The sequence below is a fragment of the Phaeodactylum tricornutum genome, chromosome 7, assembly GCF_000150955.2.
Source record: "Phaeodactylum tricornutum CCAP 1055/1 chromosome 7, whole genome shotgun sequence".
Taxonomy (NCBI): domain Eukaryota; phylum Bacillariophyta; class Bacillariophyceae; order Surirellales; family Neidiaceae; genus Phaeodactylum; species Phaeodactylum tricornutum.
Window position 1 is genome coordinate 527,728 of NC_011675.1, and position 24,363 is coordinate 552,090.

Here is a 24,363-nt window from a genome sequence, read left to right on the forward strand (position 1 = left end):
CGTTTGGAATCCGATGGAATGCTGCTGGGAACCGAGCACCAATCCTCCACACGGCACGCGACGTTCCGGGATGTCAAACGTCAGTGGTCCGGATTTTGTGCACCGAATCAACTGGAATCTCTGTTGACATCCGCGGCCACGTCGAACGTACTAGTCCGTAACGCCGCGCACCATGCTACCCTGCCGAACGTTCCCTTGGCGGCTCGGGAACAGTTACTGCACCACTTGAAAAATCCCGAACAAGGGCGCACCTTGCAGGATGCTATTGTGGTGAATGAGGAATCCAGTCAGTTGGATAGGGCTTCGGCGCCGGCGGCTGCCTCCGCCATGGAGCGCCCATTGTACTGGAGTGTGACGCAGAATCCCCTAACTTCTGCCACCGACAACGAAGAAAAAGAAGAAGAGAATATGTTGGCTACGAAACCATTGGCGGTCCCCCTGCAATCCTTGCGAATCCAAATGAAACAAGCCGCCACCGCGGTACGCACTAGTTTACAAAATCGAGATGAGTGTCGGACACAAGCGCAACAGATGCGGGTCGTTAAGCGGTCACTTTCAATGCAAGAAAAGACGAAACGTAGTCTCATTCAGCGCCGATCGAACATACTTTCCGATAACACTACCAATGCGACGAAACAAATCATGTTGCTAGACGACATCAAAGAACAAGAGCAGAGCTGTCATCGGGTCACCGCACAGTTGCAGAGACAATTGCTGGGAATGGAGCGAACGTATGATCGTGCTTTGCTAGATCTACGTGAGTCGGAAAGCAAAGCGTTGGTGTTGTTTGAGCAGGCAAATCGAGTAGCACAGCATTATCGTGACCCGTTGCAAAGCTTGTCTGTGGTCAATCAACCACACCGACAAGGCGCTGTACTTCGCAACTTGATAGCCAGACAATCCGGAAAGTCCCGACAGGGTCTACCGAGTTTGGCGCCATTGTTACATCGCAAGATGGCTGTTACTGAATCTACGAAAGCTTTACTCTATCATCGACTTTCGCATGCAGCAACCATTAATACGCATTTATCGTATCCGGTGTATTGTTTGAGATTTGATCGAACTGGTCGATATTTTATTACCGGGGCGGACGACTATTTGGTGAAAGTATTTTGTATTGGGTCCTACGTTGCAGTGGGCAGTGGACTCGATAAGCAACAGCCGTTGCTGGAGCCGTCATCTCTTTTCGCGCGAGGTGCGGTACATGTGTGCACTCTACGAGGACACGCAGGGGTGATTAACGATATTGATGTCTCGTCCGACAACGGTTTTTTGGCGACGGCTTCCGAGGACGGTGATGTACGAGTTTGGGGTTTAAAGGACGGATCACCCGTCGCAATTCTCCGAGGTCATGTTGGTGGGGCTAACATGGTACGTCGCTAGGGTGCAACGAAGATTTTTATGGTTTATCGCTGCTCATTCCTTTCAAATTATCTCGGTCAGGTGGCGTGGTCAACGCTTACTCCTTATCGATTGGTTACCAGCGGAGCCGACGGGCTCGCCCGGTCTTGGGATATTCGTGGGGCATGCTTGAAACGCTACAGTATATGTATTGGAAAGCGACCTGAGTATCATCAGCGATCAATGGAATTTACTACGGAGCTTTCATCGAGCCAGGCTGGCACAAACTCGAGCGAGCAGGAACAGGTTGCTGATATCGCTCCTCCGCTTTCGCTCCTTGATGGTACGATAGAGGATAATCGGATTATTCATGCACCTCCTATTGGTGCGGAAGCTGTTCCATTACCTCCCTTACCGAGGGCAGTCGAAAATGAAGCTATGGTAGAGAACCATATCGTTCTTCATCCTAATGGCGAGAACGATGAACCTGGGAGGTTTGAAGCTAATGATGGTATTGACGAAGGTGTGCAATTAATTTCGAAGCTGCAGCACGGAGCTTCCTTGGATGAGAGAGCGGGCGGTTTAGGGACACGCTCAAGGCGGGCTGCTGTGAAAGTAATATGTGTTGCTAGATGCCCCCACGGTGGTCACTTCGCAACTGGGTCGGATGACGGTATCTGCAGAGTGTGGCAGGATGAAGAAGACTCAATCGTAGAGGCGATTGATTGTAGCTCAGCCGAGTCAAGAATTGGTTTAGATGCGCTTCCGCTTGACGGAAGAAAGGCTTCTTCGCGTAAGTTTATAATTGGCTTGAACGCGAAAATGGGATTACTGGTTATTCTTAGATTTGATTCTCTGACTGATTTCTTCCTATAGGCTTATCGAGCAGGGGAAGTCTTCTTCTAACCCTGCGAGGGCACTTGAGTGCGATTACTGATCTACAATATTCCTCAGTCGGCGACCGCGTTCTCACGGCCAGTCAGAAAGACGGAGTGGTTCGAATATGGTCCTGGAGCATGGATCCTTTAGCAGCAGCAAGCTCCACTTTACAAACAAGCAATTCCACTGGTTGCCATACTTCCCACATATTGATTAAACTAACCAATCCGAACGTTACAGCACCGAAACAGACGCAAGGTACTAGAAGGAGGCCTTCGAGGGTAACATCAACGGTTTCTTGTGATGTAGCGGCCTGGCTACACGACGACACCATGATTGTCACATCACAGTGTGAGCTCGTCAAGCAAAGCGGTACAGAGATTGTGCCTGGCTCCCAATTTATTTTCCTATGGGATAGTATCTCAGGCCATTGCCTATTAGGTATTGACGGAGCACACAAAATGCAATGTCCAGTTGTCATCCCGCATCCGAAAGACGCGTCGGTCTTGTGTACTGCAGGTGCAGATGGTGTTATGAAAATGTGGGATTTAATCGGAGGCGCGTGTTTCTTTTCGTTTCAAAACACGGTACATTTTGGTCCAGTGGAAGCTCAAGACAGGGGCAAAAGCAGCGGCTATCTTGATGGTGCCTTTTTCCCTGATGGAACGGGAGTTGTGCTCACAGACGACATGGGTCGAGTAACTGTCTTCGATTGCTTGACGAACCAATCAGTTACTCCCTTATGGATGAGAGAACAGTACTTTGCAAATGATTACTACGAACTAGTCTATGATTCAAGTGGGTATTGTGTCGAGCGTGGATCAGAGCAGCCACCGCACTTGGCCCCTAAGGGTGTAAGGTGCACACATTCTGGAGTGCCTTGGTCAACCTCTATCACTCATGCATTCAGAGGTTTGGTCGGCCCGCTCCCGAGTCCTGTCCTTGCAGTACGGTGGAAGCGCCATCTTATCCGCTCGAAAGGAGTCAAAGCACGATCGCTGCGTTTTTCAGTAGGAGCGAATAAGGTTAGCGAGTTTGACCCTCATGTCACTACTTTGATTCACCCTGATGGCAAATCAACTATTGTACAGGGGACAGGCCTTTTGCACCATCGAACAGAGCCGCAGTCTCCCGCGCCTAACGGAAGCCCAACACGCTCGGATAGTCGACTTTCAAGTAATTGGCGTTGGGGCGATGCCTTCGCTGAAATGCAGGAGGAAACATTGGACGTAGAAGATCCCGAGGACGAAGAATTCGAGCTGCATGAGAGCCGTGCGCATCGGTCTACATCAAGGGTCGAGGACTCGGAGTCGGGAGAAGAAGATGCGTCGCTAGAGATAGAAGCAGTTCTTCCTTCGAGGAGTTCGTCTCGTCCGTCGCGGCGACGCTATGCTGATGGAGGTGAATCGTCAGAGCAGGACGACGATGCTGAATTTATGAGCACAAATAACGATCCTTCCGGTCGATATATTGCTGATTACGATGTCCACTTTTGGCGTTTGGCTGGTTCTGTGTCAATTGACAGGGGCTGGGTAACTCGCATAGAAAGTAGTTCGTCCTATGGAGGACGAAAGAGCTATACTCCTCAACTGGGGGACTCCGTCGTGTACATTCCCAGGGCACATCATGAAACAATAAGTGAATTCCCAAGCTTGGTAGCGCCGTGGCAGAGCTGGCCCGAGGAAGCAGTGTGGCCAGCAGTGAGGTGCACCATTCGAAACATCCGATACAGATTTCCGTACAAAGCATACTTTTCTAGATCAAGGTAAGGCTCAAGTTGCAAATTGTAGGATGGTTTGTATGTCCCTCATTGCTTTGGCTGCTTTCAAATGAATAGATCTACGTCGACATGTCGAAGTATCGTTACCATTTTAACGCTTGAAGTGACTGGGATTCCTCAGCTTTCTAGCGACAGACATTTTAGCTGGCCTAAGCCTGTCTTCATACAACCGGCAAAAACACACACATTTGAGGTAGGTGCTTGGACTGCAGTGGATCACATTCGTCGCCTAGCATCTACTTACTTTGCTTTCCTGTCTTCAAAGTTGAGCATGTTTGAAAGCGATTTTACTGACTTCATTATCCCCCTTGGACTATACTCGTGCCGGCTTACGGAACTAGAGGCTGCAGTTCGTGAGGACGGGAACCCTAGAGTTGAAGCATACTATGCAAAGGAAGATGGACCGTCTGACTCAGAATATATACTTTATGAAGGAAGATTTGAAAGTTTGATAGACTCCGACGATCAAACTGACCCTAATCTGTGCGGGAGTGGCTATGGCTCGATAGTAATATCATGGGATTCTGACTCTACTGGACCAACCGACATGAGTCCTTGGGAGATGCGTGTAAAAGACTCAAGGTTTACTTTACCCTCTAGTCGGCCAAGTCTCAATGAAACCGAGAAAGGCGTTGTTCGAGATGCCATCGCGTCTATCAAGGATATCACTGGCGTAGAGGACGTCTTTCTTCTTCCTGTTAACGACTACCGATACTCCGACTACCCGTCTAGGGTTGAAGTGCCTATGGACCTCACCTTCGTGCTGAATCGCCTTGAGGCCGATTACTATGGATCTCGTCCTAGCGTGGTAGCTGATGTTCGTCTAATCCGCGACAACTGTATCAAATACAATGGAGAGAATGATGAGCTATCTGACTTAGCCTCTCAGATGTTTAACAAATTTGAAGAGCTCGTTTTGACTCGTGAAGAACGCCGATCTTGGCACGAAATCGAGGTCGCCATGCTTGCAAATGCACCACAGCGCGTTCAACATTTGGAGACAGTTACCGAACAGCGATCAGGAGACTCCACCGTCACTCGGCGGACTTCACAGCGGAGAGTGAGACCGCGCTCTTCTCTTGAGAACTTACCAAGGCCAAATGGTCGAAATCCACGAGCCCAGCAGCAATCACTCTTAAGATCAACGGCCAGCGAAAGCTCTCGAGCCAGGGGAACAAGTCGTTCAGTACTTGAGCAAGTAAATGCACCGACTCAAGGCGAGCCGCTCGACAGCCTTGGTGTTAGAGGGAGGACAATGGCAAATCTCAGTGAGGTCGGTCGGTTCACTCGATCTCGCCGGATGGCAGCTGTTCCGGTGCAAAGAAGAGGTAGAGCGAGGCCAACATCGACTACAGAAGAGTTGACTGGGCCTTCAAGGCTGAGAACTCGATCCAGCGGAACTCCACAAGAAGTGGCTGAGAGCCGAAGGTCTGCACGGGGTAGGGCCACTACTGGATCTTACATAGACCCACCTTCTGACATAGATGAGCAGCTGCAACAGTCGTCTGCGAACGAGGACGAAAAAGATAATTTCGAAAGCCCTGCCGAAGGGAGCAGTGAGGAAGATGACATGGCTGGGGGGGACCAAGGTACAGACGAGGACTCGGCCATTCGCCCCACCAGACGAAGTGCTCGTCGTGGCCTTCGCTCTAGAGGATTCAAAGATGACAGTGAATCATCGGATGACGAGCATGTTCCTAAACAACAGGCTAAGCCACAGCTTGCTACGCGAACGACTGACTCAGAGTCAGATGAAGAGTTACAAGAGCGTTTAGAAGCCTCGTGTTCTCCAAGTCATCAGCAAGGCCGCACAAGACATTCAAATAGAAATCGAAAGAGATTTACACCTGAAGACGACCTCTCCGATAAAGAGTCGAAACCGCCGTTGAACCAAGGTCGGCGGTCTAAGCGGGTCATCCATGAACGACAATCACCTAGACGCCAGGCACGAATGAGTAACATATCCTACACCGTACCGTCATCGTCAGACGTTGACAGCGATTCATCACCCAAGGTTCTGTCGAATAAGAGGCAGCACGCTTCAGGGGAGAAGATCAAAGGAAACAAGAAATGTAAGACGGCTACTAGCGTTTTCTCTTGGCGTTGTACCGGATTTGCATCTCACTCGTCTTCGTCTGAAATTCAAGTCAATAACCGTCGAAAGATACGAAAGACGGAATTTCCTTCAGCTGCGTCATTACCCTCTTCACCGAGAGTCTGGCCAGAAATCGACTTAAAACGAGTTACGGATGTCACTTGCGCAGTCCTGGAACGTTTGGTATGTTTTAATAACAGTTCATCAGTCTTCTACCTTTCGCTTTTCTAACGCATGTCTTTTTCTGGAGCTTAGCGCGATATCGATGAGAACAATACCTTTGACGCACCGGTCGTGGAAACATACCCTGATATCGCTGATAGCTACCTGGCTGTCGTTCAGAATCCGATGGACTTTCGAACTATTGAAGAAGAAAGATTGCTTCGGTACCGTTCCATAACGGAGCTCCAGCGTGATCTTGTATTGGTGTTCAACAACTGCTTTGCGTTTAATGATGTCGATAGTGCTGTTGGACAGCTCGCTCTGTAAGTATTGTTGCTGCGTCGGTGCCAAAATCCCACATCTTGAATTCTTTTCTTTCTTACCGGCTGGTTGTCAAATGGTGGACAGGCATTTGCTAAATTGTATGGAAGACGCATTTAAAAATGCGTGTCAAGAATTGGGGGTACTTTTACCGAGGCGCTGGTAGTCTGAATTGGGGCGGATGCCGAAGCCGACGCTCGGTGTTTGATTGTTTACAAGAAGGAGGTTCGCTAAGAAGATTAAAAAATTAACAAAGTTTTGTGTTGTGCTAAGTCTACCTGTGATCTAGTCGAGATCGTGAAAGCCAACCTCCGGTGACGGGTTGATCTTCAGCGCTGGCTCGCCTAACTCCACTGGTACAGGAACTGATTCTATTCTTGGCAATGGGGAAGGGACTGGCGGTATTGATGTTGCTGATCTATCAACTTCGGGATATGTGAGCCCTGCTGACGCGTCCTCTGCCGCCTCCGGATGCATATATGTTTTTGACTGTGAAGCAAATGTGGTTGCAACAGTAGGGTCAGCATTACCAGACTCCCCAAAATCTCCTTCCTCGAATTGTACTCCATCGGTAGGAATTTCGGAAATACCAAAAATAGCACACCCCAAGCAACAGAGTATTATTCCAACCTGGAATAGGATCAGACACTGCGTAAGTTCTCGAATCTATGGCCCGGAACGTTTATGTGAACTCGCGACGTACCACAAACAAAAATGGCGAAATAATCCAGACAGCGGAAAATCCCGCACCTTGTAGCTTCGCCACGACCAGTATAACAATAAAGACAAGAAAACCTTGCGAACAACATTTACTGCACATGCGGGAACTGCTAGCCATGACCTGAGCCTTGAGTTCATCACGCTCTTCTTCAGAAAGTTGTCTTTTTGTATTCTCACTTGCTGCACGGGTGGTCGCTGCGCCGTCGGTACCAACAGCACCGTACCCTGCCTCCATGTTTGAAGTGGTGTCGGGTGCTTCTTCTTTGTTGCCTCCGAATAGTTCTGGATCCTTGTCCATCGCCATCTTCTGCACTTCCGCAAAAGCTTGGTAATGGGCGCAACACAATACAATGGCCATGAGCCAAAAAGGCAAAAAGACCAACCACCAGCTCCAGTCGCGACTTCCTTCCAGCTGAAATAACAGTACCAAAACAAAGACGACACGAAAGACAATCTTAATAATATCGTGTGTGGCGCGAGATTTAAGCTTTTGAGCGGCATCGAAGTCGGGACTTTCGGTAGATTGAACAACCGAGTACCGCTTACCGATCAGCTCTTTTTCGCCTGGAGTAAATTCGGAGAACGGTTTACCTAACACAGCTTCCAGGTCCTCGACGGTCACAATCCGCATTCGGGCCAGTGGCCACTTCTTGTACAAGGTTATTCCTTCCCAAATATAGAGAGGGATGAATATAGCTATCCAGGAGATAGCCAGGGTATCGTCGAGTTTCAGTGCCACCAATAACTCGAACACGACAATAAGAGAAAATCGTAACATAGACCTAATTCTCTTTTTCATAGGCAAGGGGTCCACCCAATCTTCCGGCGGAATGTGATCAGGGCGTTGGATTGGCCCCATCAGAATAACTCGAGTATGATAGAACAAAATAAAAACATTCCACAGCCACAGTGGTGTCAAAGTTGCCAGCCAGGAGGCATTTGGTCCAAAAACTCCGTCCACGTGCAAACAGACAAGAAGGGGCAGGATCAGCACCGCACCAGCAATAACCACGAAAATGGCAAATATTTTGGACCGGTCCACGACGCTCGAGTTCGCAAAATTGTGTGCCAACGTTTGGGGATCGACGCTAAACGGTTCTTCGAGCCACTTTATTCCGCGCTCACCGATTGCATCGTATGCTTCCCGTTTGTACGGGTCTGATAGTATCTCGTAGGCTTCCTTCATGCGTGTAAATCTTAGTTGATCGGCAGCTGTGACAGTATGTCCACGTTGCGCGAGTTTGTCCGGGTGCATTTGTAGAGATTGTCGTTTGTAGGCACGCTTAATGTCATCTACAGAGGCGTCACGGTCTAGGTTGAGCAACGTGTAAAAACTTTCTTCATCGTCCGCTCCGAGAAAACTTTTACAACAGCACAGCATGAACGCTAAATCGAACCGCATGGTTGTACTACGACAATGAGTTCTCGGAAACAGGGATCGTACGATCGAAAACGAGCCAGAGAAGCAGCGGAGGAGAGGGGGAGAGGAAGGCTGACAGAAGTGTATGAGTTTCAGAGGCAATAATACTCTTGGCTTGCTGAGCCCGTTGTAGAGAGCTCAAGAGAAAAGCATCCACGAAACCACAGTCGGTCAAATGAAAAGCAGTTACCGTTCGAAAATGTCAAGTTCTTAAAAAGGTTGTCGTTCTTTCGCCTTATTTTTCCGTCTGTATTCGATCTTGTCGCGTCGGATTGCGACGCGCAACCGAGAGGACAACGGGAGAACCGCCCCTCGGACCAAAAAGAAACGGTCAAACCTTAGTGTGTGTAGCATACAAAACAAATCGGATTGGTTTATTTGGAGAGGATTTCTGAAAGATTGAAACGATAGAAGTATGAATGACACTACTAAACAATATAGATAAGTATATTGATTTTTTCTCTATTGCCAATAAGTCTCAATCTGCTCAACGGCACAATAATCTTACCTATTTTAGTGCATTTATGAAACTGCAAAGCCAAAAATCTCATGGGTCCTCACTTCGAAATTGGATAGCAGAAATCTTTCTAAGCTTATCAAACACACACAACGATTTCTCATCGAGCACCATACACTTTTGACTGTGAGGCATTCTCTTGTAAGTCAGCTATCCAGCTATAACGGCGGCAAGAGTTTGAACCCAATTTCGACTGGGCGTTGCCTTAGACTGTCTTTCGGATAAACCACATCTCTTTTGTCGTATCGGTCGCTGCCATCGCAGGTCACCTCCATTTCCAAAGGGACTGGTGACAGGATGATGCGCTTCCGCAAGACCCGTAACCAATATTACCAACAGAGCTCCTTTCACGTTTTGAACGCCGATGGATCATTCCCCGTCTCGCTTTCGGGTGACGAAGGCGACTATTCTCCAGACCTTGTCGCATCTCAGAAATCGTGTCGATTGGGAACTATGAAAAGGCTAGGCTGTATTGTACCGATGCGGAAAGCGCGCTGTAGCGAAAGCGAGGAAGAATCCTCTCTTACAAGGTACCGTTCCTCGTCCTTTTCATCAGCCACAAGCACCGACGCTTCACTGGTGCTCAGCGAATACGATCCCTCAGCGTTCGTGCCGTGTCTCGATGATGTGGACCCGCTTTTTGTCACCGACGAAGGATTGTTACTGCAGACGGACAGTACCATGAATTTGTCTATGCATCGTCTCGGAACGGTCGAGGAGGGCAACGAAGAAGAAACTGAATATTCAGAATCAGAGCACGTGCGCGAATTTTCGAGCTCGGCATTACTTCTGAACTTGGACTCTCCAACGACCACAAGTCCGATCGAAGACCTCAACAGGAATTTTTCGGAACAAGTACGTTTGAGATACCAAAATCAGTTGCCTGCGGTGTTAACAAGGCCACTTTGTCATTGTTGGAATCAGACGAAGCCTCTGTACCATGTCCTAGCCCGCAGGTTGGAGGTAAAGTTCCATCGCCTTCCCTTAAAATTAGCAACCATCCTAGTTCCGTGGAAAGCGAGGACCCAGAAGCGCCGAATGACGATATTGAGGCAGAGTTTCGCAATCGGTCAGGTGAACATCCGTTCAAACCGAAGCGGCGTTCATATCTGCGACAAAACTCTCCTGGCGATTCACCAGTGGAATCCATCAGTGACCGTCGATCTGACCGTAGCAGCAGCTGTGGAGGTAGTGCAGCAGGAACCCCGACTTTCCACCCAAAAGAATGCGAGTACACACCTAGCCGTTCTGTGCAAACAGCGTCAACCCACGCACTTACACCCGATTCGTCACCAACCGGATTCCGTTGGGCCGCGCCCAGGGCAACTCTGGCATCTCAATTGAAAGGTTCCCAAGAATTATCGCCGATTTCACCGACGCAGCCAGCGCCATCGTGGATTGCACCCTTTAAAGACGACAAATTCACTTTCCACAATCTTTCTCACAAATCCTCAAGAGACAGTTCACTTAGTCGTTCGTCTCCAATTGTTAAACCGACTTCTGGCAATATTCAAAACTTGATTAATCGCTTCGAGAAGAAACCTTCGTCAGAGAAAGAGGACTCGACGAGTGTCTCTCGAAAACTGATTAAGGGGATATTAGTAGACAAGTTCAATCCATCGCGCTTCGAACGTCGACAAGACCGAAGTACGCAAAAAGCTGCTGTCACCAGCATTTCAAAGTGGGCTCACGTTACAGAGTCCGCTTTTGCTAGAAAGAAGGTGCATCTTCAGGAGCCCTTGGAGGGAAGTTTCTGGCGATCCCGATCTAATGCCGCTTACTCACGGGTTTTGGAGAATCACGCCTTCGTTCCAATTGTTCGTCCCTCTGTGGCAGGTCGTGATGAGTTTGGTGACCTACTTACGCATAGTTTTGTGTCTGAGTCGGGTGACTGTGATAGGAAGGGCTACTGGGAGCTTGACCTAAAAACGGGGAATGCAGTCAACCAATCATCTGAATCAGAGATTATTTCGACGAGGGACAAAAATGAGGGGACAGCTAGATCATTGACAGGGGTATCTGACGATGATTGGGGACGCTTCAGTAAATACGATACTTCTTCAGATATTCTTGGCTTCCGAGCTCCGGGAAGCTGTGAGATTTAAAAGACTGTGAATTCTGGAATGGATTGGTATGTCGATATCTTTCCTTACAGTTCTGAACTAATGTATTTTTACTTTGACAGTATGTCGCTTGATTCCGTACGAAAAACTAGTGAGAATTGGTTTCAGCTCTCTTCTTTGTTGTGTTTACTTATTAACTACAATGATGGGGGGCAAAAGGCAAATGCGTCCTTGAATTCTAAACATCTTTCAGGCTAACATATGGGTTTAGTTTTTAGACAGCGATCATGTTGTTGGCACTTTTGGCGTCATTTTGTTGATCGGGCAGCTCCGGAGCCATCTCATCATCTCTGTGTAGACATGACCTAAAGTCACTATATGTATTGTCCTCATCGTCATGTAGACGCTGCCAGACTCGGGCAAAGAACGCTTTTTGCGATCCAGTCTTGAGAGCAGCCGTTTGCTCTTTGCGGAGTTGCTTTAACTCAAGAAGGCGATCTTTTAAGCGATCAGGGATCATGCGACATTCCAGCATATGAGTATGGACCGAAACGAAATTGGATTCGACCGCGTTCACACTCGACCAAAAAAACTTGCGGCTGTCGACATGTCCTGAACAGTGCTTGCACTCGACGCCGATATACCCGACATCCTTAAGGCGGCGTTTGTTGCGGTCTGCCTCAGTGAACCGACAAGGCTGCAGCTGCTCCATAACCATGTAGAGGAACTCAGCTATATATTCCTTGTCTTCAGGATGAACAAGTTGCTTGCCAGCTGTGGTGACGCTGAATGCTGCCTGAGCAAGAATATCGAGAGAGAAAGAAGCTCTAGCAACTGGCGCACACGGATCGCGACAAAATCTGATGCCTCTAGGAGTATCAACAAGACCGAGTTTCTTTCCCGATGTGACCCAGTATTGTCGAGTGGCCAAACCCTTTGAGCCTTTGGAGCTTGCACTCTGTAGAACTAAAAATCGCTCTTTCACGTTCACTGGCAAGTTTGGGCATTCGTTGAAGTGAAAGCGTTGAATATCAGCGACTGATTGATAGATCCTTCCAATTGAAAAAGGAAAACAGACAGCTCGATTAGACCGAAGCCTAGAATGTTGCTGTAGGCAGTGAACACATCCTATTCCGACTTGTCCAACTGAAATGGAGAACGTAGTTGGGGCTCGAACCGCAATATCTTCTTCGGTGGCAGAAAAAGCACACACTTGTTCGCGCAAAAAGCACCGAAGAGGGCTGAGTGCCATTGTGTCTTCAGGTCGGAACAGAGGAATTGAGCCCATGTAATACTTGGTCGGATCAAACTCTTTATTGCCATTAGACGAAGCCATACTGACATCTATGGACATGGTCGACGAGTTTTCGGACGACGACGTCGACAGTATTGATTCACTGCGGCTTATCATAGCAGATTCGGTATTGTGAGCTTCAGTGAGGGACGGCGGTTGAGTCAGATCAATCGCAATCCTTCGCGTGGGCGCAACAGCAACATCGACCGCTTCTTCGTTCGAAGGTCCGATGAGACGAACCCCAGATGGACCATCGGCCATACCAAGAGAACTAGCTGCCTCAATGAAGTACTGCATGGTAGTACCGGTGCTGCGAGTATGAATAGACTTGAGATCATCTAGTCGTGTCTTTAGATCCGTCGGCACGAACTTGCAGAGAGAAAAATGATCGAGTTTCATATCAATAACTGTTCGGTAGATTCTTTTGATAGAAGATGGGTAGCATACAGCGCGCTTGACACGGTCGCTCGATCGCGTGGTATGACGACAGTATATACAACGTAGACCAACTTGCCCTACTGTGACTGCATGCTTGCGACCAGGAGCAGGTGCATCAACATCACACTGCGTCGCAGTAAATACCTCAATATTTTCTCTAACAATACAAAGTGTCTCGCTGAGAGAAAGTTTGTCCTGGGGCAACGCAAGGAGAAATATTTTGTCGGTTTTTTTCACTCTTGACGTTGCTGAGTTTGCTCCAATCGTCGAATTTGTAAAGACAGATTTGCCGTGATAAAGCATTGTATTCTCTGGAACTACAGCTGCCTCTGCATCAATATGCATCACTTCAGAAGGCCGAGAATGTTGCTTGCTATTGTGATATGGAGGCTCAAAATCACGATGTTCCATCGCTAAAGGGTACCGCTCGGAAGCTGGTTCCCTGCTTTCCACCCAGTCCTTCTCTGCCTCTTCATCTCTTCTGGCATGCGACTCAATTGGAGGTGGGCGGGACCAGAAAGGACCAGGACGACCCCATGTATGCAGCTTTGGAATCATATGATTCCAATGAGTGTGATAGGAATCACGGTTTCCCGAAGAATGGTGGTAAACTCCATCGTGTTCATAAGTGATTTGCTTAGAAGCGTGAGCTTGAGCTCGATTCCAAGGAGGCAACGGAGGCAGTGATTGCGTACGTGTGAGGTGACGTTCAAACGGACCTTCCGACAGCTCCCAGGGCGGAGGAAACTCGCTCCAACCTGACGGAGCACACGATCTGTGCTCTTCTGATCTATTTGTATACATTGCTGTTTCATTTTGCAGAGAGTGACTTGTTTTTACCCGTTTCGGAGGCATAAAGTCTGGCGAGACTGACCCAGTGTGGGCATCTCCAGGATGGACATGGTGGAAGTAGTTTCGCTTTAGTGGCTCCCCTTGAGCAAACTTTTCAACCCCTCCTTCAGTTGAGTACGATCTTCGCAGTTGACCCTGATTCATCTGCCTGCTTGTGGGAGTCTTGTTTTGGGATGGCATGTGAAAAGGAGATTCGCTTGCTGGGGACCGATCGGTAGATTGTCCCCAACCATTGCCGTTCATTCCAGCAGATTCGTCTCTCTCATCTTCTACACTGAAGGACGTTGTGACAACGGACTGGAGCTGGCGCTGAGTTTGCTGGAATCTTGGATATGGTGTTGCGAACGAAACCCTCGGTACCCCAGACAACGCTGGAGAAAGCCCCGAGTATGGTCCAGCTCGGGAGTGAAAGCGTTCCGTAGGCAATGATTGAGCCTGAGAAGCGGGTGAATGACTCGTTTTAGGGAAGGATGCATGAAAGGAATTCTGGAAAGTGCCACTCATGGTACTTGAACTGCTGGAAATCCTACCGACACAAAGAGATATGGCAGATGTGAGAAAACGGATCAATCGCTTCTGGAGACAGGTCAGCGAAACGAGCGGCCCGGCATCCCCAGGAGTATACACCCGTGATCCAAACTAGAACCTCCTTTTTTCTGTCGCACCTCTTTTTGATCGCTTCGAGTACCTCAAACTTTGCGCGGCAGGTGAGAGCACCTCACAGTCAATGAGGCGAACCCAAGCGAAATCGTGAAAATGTGATAGCGATTTCAGCGGTGGGAGTACTTAAATTTTCTACTCCAATTATCTCAAAATAAATAGAGATACTAGAGCTTCTGGAGGGAACTACGACATCGCAATCTATAAATCTTTAAACGCAAACATTATCTATATTTTGCGTTGAACCTATGTAATATACATTGACGTCGCCATTCTTTGTAAGTAACTCTATTTGACTACGTTGAGTTTTGATATTTATACTATTCCGCTGGCTTCATTTGGCATTAGCTACATCAATTCCTATTACTCTTGCAAGATTGTCGGAGCGAAATATTTTTTAATCAAGCGGGACAGAGATCATCTAGCCAGCTGTTACTTTCAGTGTGTGAACGAGCTCTAGCTACAGAGGGGAGTTGTGATTGATCGAGACTGCACAAGTAGACTTACATCATCCGATCGCCACAAGAGCATTTTTTTGAAAGTCACAAAATACATAGAATAAGAAAGTCGATGGAGCTGCGCCAATCCTTTCTCAAAATGAGAGAAGTTTGGTTACGGTCATTTTTACGTTATTAGAAGACAATCGGTACGGCCTCGGGATATTTAAAGCCTGAACTTTGCTCCTGTCGAATGCGACACAACTTCTGGTGCGATGGATGCCCCTCCCAAAATGAGAGCTTCTATTTCTTCCTCCGTGAATTTAGGCCGACCATACATAGGATCGAGGACTAACACTTGGACTGTTGCTAGCTGTTGCGGTTCCTTCAAAGGTTCGCCGCTTAGGACTCTTGCCCACCCCTCTTTCCCCAAAAATTGAATCGAAGGCGAGCGGTGTCCACTATTGCTTGATTCTTCTTTGGCAGTCTGCGCTGGTTCCGCGATGAGATTTTCATCTAATTCGTCAGAGCTGGCAATCGTATCCTTCGACAAATCTTCTCGAGATGCTACAGCGGTGCTTGCCTCTCCCTCGGTATCAATCTCATATAAGTCTCCTCCAACATCAACCGTTTCGTCTCTACCATATAAAAGCCCTGTCAGCCAAAATTATCGATGCAAACCTTAGCAAATGTGGGAAAGTCTTATAGAGCATACTTACACTTCGGCAAACTTCTCTGTAAGGACACCATCAATTTCTGCTCGGATTTCAACCGTCACCTTGTCTGTCTCGACCATGGCAACAACATCATCGGTTTTGACAGCTTGGCCAGTCTTGACTGCCCATTCTACAATGGTTCCCTATGGAAATCATAGTTTTGTTTTAGGGTGAGATGACTGTAAAACTATCGATCGGCTTGAACTTTTGTGGACAAGCATCATACCACCAAGGAACGCCGTTGACAAGCTTCCATTCCTCCTTACCTCTCGAATGGAGTCGCCCATCTCCGGAACTTTCATCCGGCGTTTTTCCAGTAAAGGACTTGTCCTTGACACGAAGCCTCTGATAGTCGTGGATGTTGGAATCTGCGAAAAGCGCATAGTGCATCGCCTAGCCTCTGACGCGAAAGCTCTTGAAGCCATTCTTACCAACTAATTGAGAAATAAACAGAAATTTTACAAGTTGATGGACATGGATTTCTTTCAGCAGAGCCTATCGATCGTCCAAAAGCTTTGGCTAGATTCGAATTTTCTTAATTCCAAAATGCCTGTGTGAGCGCAGCGAAAGAAGTTGTCGCGACGGCTACGAGCTTATCACTCTCTCCCGCAATACCGGTACGTTCCGAATATCTTCCGAAATCGTCTCCGTCACCTTGATCTCCTTTTCGGCCAAAACTCGTAGTCGGAGTGAACGCCAGACGCTTTCAACATTACGGTATTTCGATACACACACATCCAATCAGAGTGCTGGAACGAGGAACCTTTGTTATTTCATTTAAGAATAAAATGTCCATCTGAAAGCTCAGAGCATGTACTTCTTGGAAGCTCGTCGAACAGCGTGCGAGACAAGAGTGATGAGGCGACAAAATTGCGACGCTGTTCTTCTAAAATGTGGTGGTTACCTTGTCGATGTCTACTGCTTCACTTACTACCAACTTGATAAAAGATGAGTGAGGAACGCCTCAACCAGAAAACTATAGACGACATGGCCTCTGAAGTTGCACACCTACACAGTACAAACACATCTCCACACAGTCCATCGATACACGCGGCTGGAACAGATCAGGGCGATCATGCCTATTTTGGCGTTGATCAGATAGCGTGCATGGAACCGATTGGCTCAGAGTTCCGGCGAGAATCTTTTTTGACTGAGTTTTCCCAGTCTCGAGGTCCACCCCAAATTGTACTCTTGATTATTCTACTGGCTCTAGGATTTGGTTCGACTATCGGTGTGGTGGGTCTTTTTGAGATTTAGATTTAGGCCATTCCAACCTGCTGATTCTCACCGTACATCAATCATCACCCTTGCAGGTACCTGCAGTAATGACGGATCGATATGCGCGCCTTAATCATGACTATTCCGACCAAACCTACTGTGCTGACTATTCGATGAACGATAAGCCAAAGGCATGTTTGCTTGGGTCTGCCGATGCGCAGAATGCCGTTGCGTTTGAGCAACTTATTTCGAATATCTTTACTTTCTTTACAAGCTCACTGATAGGATCTCTTAGCGACGAATACGGCAGAAAAGGTTCGTGCGACCTAGATCTATGTTATTAAGTGGCCTTGCTTGAAAAGTTCTGATTCCTTCCATTATCATATGTAGGAATTCTGACGTTGGGAGTCCTCATGTCGACCATGTCTCCCCTTTGTCTGTTGCTCATACAGCTCCGGCCAGAAATGAGTCCCTTTTGGTACTACACCGTTGGCGCTGTTCAGGGGTTGATCAGTTGGATCACCATTGCACTTTCTGCACTTTCGGATGTCATGCCTCCCAAATGGCGAGCGCCAAGTTTTGGCTTACTGCTAGCAGGCTTTTCCTTGGGATTTGCCATGGCTCCCCAATTGGCCCTTATTCTTGGTCATTTTTATGTCACTGTCGTTTCTCTCTTCATGGTTCTGTCGGGATTGCTTATTGTGGTGTTTTTCTTCCCCGAAACTTTGCGCCCCGAAACGGCGCGCGAAGCCCGTCGTGTGCGTGAAGCGCAAGTGGAGGATCTTTCTGCATCAAAATTAGCACTATCAAATATTTTGAGGCCGATGAGGGAGCTGTCTATTCTAAATCGAAACCGCCTTTTCCGTTTGTTGTCGCTTTTGGCATTTTTTAGTGGTCTGGTAACCGCAGGAGACCGAACACTTCTTATTTACTACATTGAAGAACGTTTAGGCTTCGGCGACAAAGACATTGCGACCATGTTCATGATCATGGGCGTTCTGGGTATATTTGTCCAGGGCGTCGTCTTGAAATTACTGAACGAGGCTATTGGAGAGCGAATGGTTGTCACATTATGCTTCTGCCTTGGATCATTTCACAATTTGCTTTACGGCCTCGCCAAAGACAAAACCACTATCTTCCTTGCGGTTGCCATTTCTGCCTTCGGGGGGATGGCATTTCCGACAATTTCTGCGATCAAGGCCAACAATGTTGTAAGTCGATGAAGAACAAAATTGCTCTGCAGAATCTTTGGTGGAATCACTTACCTGATCACGTGAGTTGCACAGAATGAGTCCGAGCAAGGCAGAATTCAAGGAGCACTTTTTTCACTCCAAGCACTCGCATCAGCCACTGGTCCCATGCTTCTTCGATTCATCTACCATCTCACAAAAGACGGTGCCTTTCTCGGTCCTGGTTCAATGTTTGTAGTGGCTTCGGGAATATACCTGATTGCGGTATATTGCGCTTACTCTCTGCCGGTCAGTTTAGTCGCAGTCCAAGAAGAACGAATCTCTACTTAGTCCATGATTCTCACCCATTGACGTGTCTCATTTCAGGATGAAGCAAACTCGCTGCGCAAAGAGAGGCCGTTTGCCGACGTTGATATGGACGAACCCTCTTCAAATATGCCTCTATTATAGCTTCGTGGCGAGACTATATACTTTGAATTTCGTTCGTTAATTTTTAGAGGATTGCTCCCAGAAGAAGGTACTCAAGAAGGTTTAAAAGGTAATCGTCCAGAGTTTATCGGATCCTATCGAAGTCGTCAGTTCTGCAGCCAGAATGCCATATCTTGGAGCAAATACCCCTAAGCTGGTAAATGCTACCTCTATGCTATACCTTCGAGGAGAAACTTCATTTCTGTTATTTTGTATTGTTGCTATTTCCTTAAATTGAACAGATTGAATGTCCTCAAGAAAGGTCAGGTTTATTGTCCAACGTTTTATCGGATCCTATCAAAACCGCCAGTGCTGCAGCCGGATCGCAACAACCCGGAACGATTCGCCCCTCGGCTGCTAGAGAATACGTTTGCGCTTGAAAAAAAGCCGCATTCAACATCGCGTTCTTGGCATCAGTGCAATCAGTATCGAACCCAGCATAGGGAGCAGTTGAAGGTAAAGGAACCGGATTGGTATACCCAGTTGAAGCACTCAGACTGGTAGTCAATCTCGTAGCTGAAGGACCAAAGTGATAAGACGGATCCAAAGCATATCTCTTAACCGGCACCATTGCATACGGGTCCATTTTGTCAGCATACAGCCGTCGCTTTGCGAGGGAGTGCTGTTTGGCTTCCAATTCCGTTTCCGCAACGTCATGGCCAAATGCTGGGTCGTCAGGAAGAGGGAAGTTTTTTGTAACTACGTAGAAGTTCGGCTCATTCTCCGGGTCAGCAATTAAGCGCCGAGCGTCCTTGGACTTCGGCATGTACTTACAAAGGTGAGGGAGACCACGCAACATAAACTCATGGTAGTAGCAGTTGCGATCGGAGCCTTGACTGATGTGCTTAAACCCATGATTTGACAGTTCCTGGTACGGGAAGACTTCATTAGCCATCTTACTTAAAAAAAGCATTCTAAATACATGTCATTCTACCAAACTCACCCTCAAAAAACTTGAGTAGCGCTTATGTCCAAAATACGTTTCACATATTTCTTTTTCAAAGGCGGCAGGCACGGCTGTGAACAAACGAACAAGACTGAGCGATATCCATGGCTTTCTGACAGTGAACCACATAAGCACTTACTGACTCGAAAAGCGCGGCCGTGAGGCATCCAAGAAATGTAATTGTTGTACTCTTGTTGAGACAGTATATCGTGAACTTTTTCTGCAAAGCACATATCATCAATGCTAGGCGGTTTCTTAGATTCATTTCCTTCCACTGGAACGTTCGAAAAGTCACGGTAAGAATGATTTGTGAAGGTTCGAGGCTTTTTGACCACCTGGATTATAGTTGGTGGCACAGGAAAATGATGCTCAACCTTGGCACGACGTCCACGCTTCTTTTCCGACGGTCGAGTCGTGGTCGGAGCTAGAGAAGATGAATGTCCAGCCGCATCACTATCCAATGTCAGCATTTTATTCTCGTTGATGTTACGAAAGTTTGCGACTGTATCCTTTGTATGCGGCATGCTTCTTTTCAAGTCGTATGGAATCAATCAATTGCTATCACCAGTCGAAACAGATTGTTCAACCTTGCAAACTGATTAATAATCTATCGGATTATCAAATTCACCATATTTTTTTGGAGGTCTTCGTGCCTCCATGTTCGTTTAGTGGAGGGATTTCGGCTTCTACATTTCTCTCTTATTTCTGGCGTGCGTCAGAAACTTTGACCCACAATTTTCTGTTCCTGATATATTATTCGATTTGCCTCTGATCTTGTACAGGTTTTCTGAAAACAATATCTGACGCATTTTATTTGAAAGAAAAAGTTCAACACACTGATTATAAAAAATCTTGTTCAAGTTTCGATGTTGTATCGATATTTGTCTTTTTTGCTTCAACTTGCGCAGAATAAAACAATCAAACAATTATGTTTTCAATATGTCCAACAGCATTATCTGAAAATCCATAAGATTTCCAGCTTGTGAAATCTCCATGGTAATTCACAGTCAACTGAAAGTAAGAGCTCAAGTTCCAACTCAAAAAAGAAGCACATGCTCTTCGCCTGTCGGTCCCAGGTACATTCCCTCGATCTTCTCAGAGAAGCCTTTCTCTATTTCGAAAACCTGAGGCTTATTCAACAGCGCCGGGCTATCATGGATGAAGTTCGACTTCCGTGTAAACGACCCTTCGGGTCGGGATGGGTCTCCCTTCATCGCGACCATCTGAAAGCTCAAATCCGATGAAAACGATCACGCGCTTCCGCAAGCTTTGCGAGACTCCTTATACTATACGTGCATGTTCAATTCTTAGCGCCTGATATTTTACTGCTAAACATATCCCATGCGGTTGGTTGGACTGAAGGTCTTTCTTGCGTACAAGAGACGAAACACAAATCATTTTATGTAGTATTACGGAAGCCCAGCTCAGGATTATCTTGGCTCGCTGGCAAAGGATCCATTTGTTCGCCTTCCGCACGTGTCCCTAAGATTACTTTAAACGGTTCGGAAGTGCTTTGCGCAGGAATTGCTACATTTTGGTGTGCATGTACTTGGGCTGCGAGGGTCGCTTGAAAAAAAGCTGCCGCAAACATTGCGTTGCCGCCATCCATATCTGTGGGAAAGAAAGGAGCCATTGTTGGAAACGCACTCACCGTGGTACCGTGACATTGATATAAAAAGTCTTCTGAAGTCCATTTCGGCGCAGGCTGAACGGTCCATCCCACCGCAGATGCTGGCCCGGATGCGGGACAAAGGCATTCTTGTGCATCTACAAGAATAGGGGCTGTTGCATTTTTTTTTGATGCGTTCTCAGATGTTTCGCCCTTACCGAATTCAGGATCGTCTGGAAGAGGATACTTTTTGCTAATCTCATAAAAGTTGGGTTCGTTCTGGGGGTCAGCAATCAACCGACGTGCATCCTTGGGTGTAGGCATGTACTTGCAAAGGTGAGGAAGACCACGGAGCATAAACTCATGGTAATAGCAATTTCGATCAGGACCTTGGGAGACATGCTTGAAATGGTGGTTGGAGAGCTGTCGCAAGAAGCTTGAGTATCGCTTGTGACCAAAGTATTTTTCGGAAATGTTTTTCTCGAACGCAACAGGGACGACTATCGAAGAGCGGGAGCAAACTGTTAGTACAATGAATAGAAATATCGCTGTCCCCATAGTTGCTGCCTACTTACTGACACGAAATGCGCGCCCGTGTGGTAACCACGAAACCCATTTTTGGAAAACTTCTTGACGAAGAATATCGTGCACCTTTTGAGGGAAAGACATGTCATCGATATTGGTGGGCATCGCCGGCTCGTTTTGTATCGAGGGCACAAGGGAAAAATCACGATAGGAATGGTTCATGTGTGTTCGTGGCTTCTTAATGACCTGAATAATGTGCGGCTGAACTGGAAAACAATCGTCCTCGTCGTTTCTCTTCTGTTTCAAGTTAGCCGCTCTCGTGGCACCCGGTATGCTTCGCTTCAGCACATGTTTCCCATCCTTCTCAGTTGCCATGCCCTCCTCATCTTTAGCATCGCCTGGCATGATCAGAGTGCTTTCCTTCTCCATATTCATTCCAGCAAGTGTAGCAACAGCAACGTTTTCGGCCTTCTCCATAGTTGAGTGCCACTTTTTTCCACAAAAATGTTCAAGTTAGCAGTAACCTTCCTCACTGTCAATAATTTGAGATTCATACACCGCTCCCACGCTACTGGCAGATTGAACACTTTTTCTTTCGTGGTGCCTCTGTAGACGTGGTGCTTCAGGAAAGCTGTGGGCAAAGTTTTCTGTTTCCTATCAATCTGTGACGATTCTGTTTCTTTATTTCATTTATTTTCTCACAAATTTCGGGATGGCTGGGTTACTCGGGCACGAGAAAGACATGAAATGATTATATGGAGCAGTCACTCCGTCATCCTTGCTTCAGATAATAGTTCGTCATTCAGTCTTTGCAAACAATTCCAATTGACCAGACGAACAAGCGGTTCTGTTGACGTGGTAAGATCAACCCGAACAGGGTACCCGGAAAAACACGTCAGAAGACCCGGAACCTGTTCCGAGCTCTGAACGGACGAGGGCAATGTATGGGGCTGGTTATGATACCTACTTTTGTTTGTTTTGTGAGTGACTCTACCAAAGACGGTGATGTTAGTTCCAAGATGATAACACCCATACCATGAATCCGCGGAAACATCTGAGCTGTTACGTAATGGTCCCTATTTTGAAAGTGTTTTCTGACTAGATGTAAACTCTTCCAGGCCATGAACATCAAGCAGAACATTGTTGGCTACGAAGCATAACAACCAAAAATATGAAAGGGCTACAAAAGGAGTTCACTGTCAAACCTTACAGCCAATGTAAGTTCAACAGCCAAATCACGATTGCGGGAAGAATTCCTTATCTATTTCCGCGTCCATTGTCTTGACTTTCCAATGCAGTAACTTGAGATGAAGTAGAATTGTCCGCTTGAGCCCTAACCCGAGAAAGGAGTTCATTCAATGCCAAAAAGGGATCATTGGTACTCATTAAGGTTGAACGCGGAATTGTATTCACAAGACTGGTTGACGTTGAGAATGGCCCGGCAAAATCAATAAGGTTTGCAGGAAATTGTGGAGCCGTCACAATGCGAGCACTTGACAACGAGTCAGCAAGGTAAGTGCTTGTGGTGAGTGATTGTTGCGCAGCCACAGTTTTCTCTACAAGTACCTTTTCCAGTAGCCAAGCTTTATCTTCTGGTAGAGGAAAGATTTTGCTAATTGTGTAAAAGTCCGGCTCGCTTTCGGGATGAGGTAATTCACGCCGTGAATCTCTCACTGGAGGCATATACTTTGTCAAATGGGGCATCCCCTGTAGCATGCACTGAAGAAAGGCACGGACCAGTCTCAGTAGGCAAAAAAAACATATAAAAATTTGCAGCATACAAGCTCAGTTTAGGCTTACCTCATGGTAGTAGCTGTTGCGATCTCGTCCCGATAAGATGTGCTTGAATCCATAATTTGAGAGCTGACGCAGAAAGCTAGAGAAGCGATTGTGTCCAAAATATTTTTCCAATACCTTGGTTTGTTCCAAGCTCTTGGGAACATAAATTTTTTGAAAGCTCGCCCGTGGGGGAGCCAGCTGATGCATTCTTGAAACTCTTTCTTTGATAAAATATCGTGCAATTTGCGAGAGAAGCTCATCTCCTCAATTGCCTCCACATCCTTGTAATCCATTTCCGGCGGAACTGATGAGAAATCGCAATAGCTGTGATTGACGTAGGCTTTTGCCTTTTTACAGATCTGAATAATTTGTGGCTCAACAGGAAACCTGTGCTCGACCTTCTTGATTCTCTTTCTACCTCGTTTATCAGCGGCTTTCGAGTCGACAGCTCCAGCTTTCCTTTCGTCCGCTATCTCGAAATTGCGCTTCGGGTTGGGGGGATCTCTATGTCCCTCTGCTGCGCTATTTTGATTGTTTAAAGCGGCGAGTGCAGCAGCAACGAGGTCTTCATATTTCATTATTCTCAGCTTTGGTTCTGTTCATCGTTGTGATTGAAACGCTGTGCATAGCTCTCGCAGCTAACAAGTCCACGAGTTTCCTTGCGCTTCGGAGTAGGATGATAGATGATGGCCTTGTTTGGACCGACGCAACTGTAATGTTAGGCCGATCCAAAGTACTTCAAAAGTTGTCTGTGCTTCAACTGTCCGCTTTCCCAATCAAAAGCAAATCGAAAAAGTGCGCGCCTTCCAAAGTTGGCACCACTATTCGTAGTATATATTTTTACCGTGCCAGCCTCCAGTCCAACGACTATGACGCGTAACATTGCTTATAGACGACCAGCGACAACAAGAGCAAATCTAACACCACAGCCCA

General features: G+C 47.1%; 9 protein-coding genes across 9 annotated transcripts; 3 read left to right on the plus strand and 6 right to left on the minus strand.

Annotated features, from left to right (window-relative positions):
- Window positions 1–4,685: 4,685 nt before the first annotated feature.
- Window positions 4,686–4,862, plus strand: PHATRDRAFT_7966 (predicted protein; the record flags this gene model as incomplete). Its single annotated transcript, XM_002179631.1, has 1 exon — window positions 4,686–4,862. A coding segment is annotated over one exon (177 nt), but the record flags the coding sequence as incomplete, so codon positions are not given.
- Window positions 4,863–8,421: 3,559 nt separating this feature from the next.
- On the minus strand, window positions 8,422–8,679 carry PHATRDRAFT_12221 (predicted protein; the record flags this gene model as incomplete). The annotated part of the gene is made up of 1 exon (XM_002179826.1): window positions 8,422–8,679. A coding segment is annotated over one exon (258 nt), but the record flags the coding sequence as incomplete, so codon positions are not given.
- A 659-nt stretch (window positions 8,680–9,338) lies between these two features.
- Window positions 9,339–11,340, plus strand: PHATRDRAFT_45555 (predicted protein; the record flags this gene model as incomplete). Its single annotated transcript, XM_002179632.1, has 2 exons — window positions 9,339–10,090; window positions 10,192–11,340. Exons 1-2 carry the CDS (start codon window positions 9,533–9,535, stop codon window positions 11,338–11,340), a joined length of 1,707 nt encoding a protein of 568 aa, XP_002179668.1. The 5' UTR covers window positions 9,339–9,532.
- A 208-nt stretch (window positions 11,341–11,548) lies between these two features.
- Window positions 11,549–14,386, minus strand: PHATRDRAFT_45556 (predicted protein; the record flags this gene model as incomplete). Its single annotated transcript, XM_002179827.1, has 1 exon — window positions 11,549–14,386. The coding sequence occupies one exon, from the start codon at window positions 14,384–14,386 to the stop codon at window positions 11,573–11,575; it is 2,814 nt and encodes a 937-aa protein (XP_002179863.1). The 3' UTR covers window positions 11,549–11,572.
- An 819-nt stretch (window positions 14,387–15,205) lies between these two features.
- PHATRDRAFT_45557 (predicted protein) lies at window positions 15,206–16,085 on the minus strand (the record flags this gene model as incomplete). The annotated part of the gene is made up of 3 exons (XM_002179828.1): window positions 15,206–15,617; window positions 15,699–15,838; window positions 15,876–16,085. The coding sequence occupies 3 exons, from the start codon at window positions 16,083–16,085 to the stop codon at window positions 15,206–15,208; spliced, it is 762 nt and encodes a 253-aa protein (XP_002179864.1).
- Window positions 16,086–16,599: 514 nt separating this feature from the next.
- Window positions 16,600–18,757, plus strand: PHATRDRAFT_45558 (predicted protein). Its single transcript, XM_002179633.1, has 5 exons — window positions 16,600–16,931; window positions 17,009–17,228; window positions 17,304–18,124; window positions 18,200–18,391; window positions 18,470–18,757. The coding sequence occupies exons 1-5, from the start codon at window positions 16,644–16,646 to the stop codon at window positions 18,551–18,553; spliced, it is 1,605 nt and encodes a 534-aa protein (XP_002179669.1). The 5' UTR covers window positions 16,600–16,643; the 3' UTR covers window positions 18,554–18,757.
- A 67-nt stretch (window positions 18,758–18,824) lies between these two features.
- Window positions 18,825–20,104, minus strand: PHATRDRAFT_45559 (predicted protein; the record flags this gene model as incomplete). Its single annotated transcript, XM_002179829.1, has 3 exons — window positions 19,657–20,104; window positions 19,515–19,588; window positions 18,825–19,439 (listed from the first exon to the last, which is right to left on the minus strand). The coding sequence occupies exons 1-3, from the start codon at window positions 20,039–20,041 to the stop codon at window positions 18,825–18,827; spliced, it is 1,074 nt and encodes a 357-aa protein (XP_002179865.1). The 5' UTR covers window positions 20,042–20,104.
- A 380-nt stretch (window positions 20,105–20,484) lies between these two features.
- On the minus strand, window positions 20,485–22,252 carry PHATRDRAFT_45560 (predicted protein). Its single transcript, XM_002179830.1, has 2 exons — window positions 21,702–22,252; window positions 20,485–21,647 (listed from the first exon to the last, which is right to left on the minus strand). The coding sequence occupies exons 1-2, from the start codon at window positions 22,126–22,128 to the stop codon at window positions 20,917–20,919; spliced, it is 1,158 nt and encodes a 385-aa protein (XP_002179866.1). The 5' UTR covers window positions 22,129–22,252; the 3' UTR covers window positions 20,485–20,916.
- A 460-nt stretch (window positions 22,253–22,712) lies between these two features.
- On the minus strand, window positions 22,713–24,008 carry PHATRDRAFT_45561 (predicted protein; the record flags this gene model as incomplete). Its single annotated transcript, XM_002179831.1, has 3 exons — window positions 22,713–23,370; window positions 23,452–23,527; window positions 23,566–24,008. The coding sequence occupies 3 exons, from the start codon at window positions 24,006–24,008 to the stop codon at window positions 22,909–22,911; spliced, it is 981 nt and encodes a 326-aa protein (XP_002179867.1). The 3' UTR covers window positions 22,713–22,908.
- Window positions 24,009–24,363: the final 355 nt, after the last annotated feature.

Bases quoted from the DNA above. Each gene is read 5' to 3' on its own strand.
- PHATRDRAFT_45558 (XM_002179633.1), top strand. From the start codon at position 16,644: ATGAGTGAGGAACGCCTCAACCAGAAAACTATAGACGACATGGCCTCT. The intron at 16,932-17,008 runs GTGGGTCTTTTT...TCACCCTTGCAG, and splicing joins TTGGTTCGACTATCGGTGTG to GTACCTGCAGTAATGACGGA. The intron at 18,392-18,469 runs GTCAGTTTAGTC...GTCTCATTTCAG, and splicing joins ATTGCGCTTACTCTCTGCCG to GATGAAGCAAACTCGCTGCG.
- PHATRDRAFT_45560 (XM_002179830.1), bottom strand. From the start codon at position 22,128: ATGGAGAAGGCCGAAAACGTTGCTGTTGCTACACTTGCTGGAATGAAT. The intron at 21,648-21,701 runs GTAAGTAGGCAG...TTGTACTAACAG, and splicing joins CGGGCGCGCATTTCGTGTCA to TTTGCTCCCGCTCTTCGATA.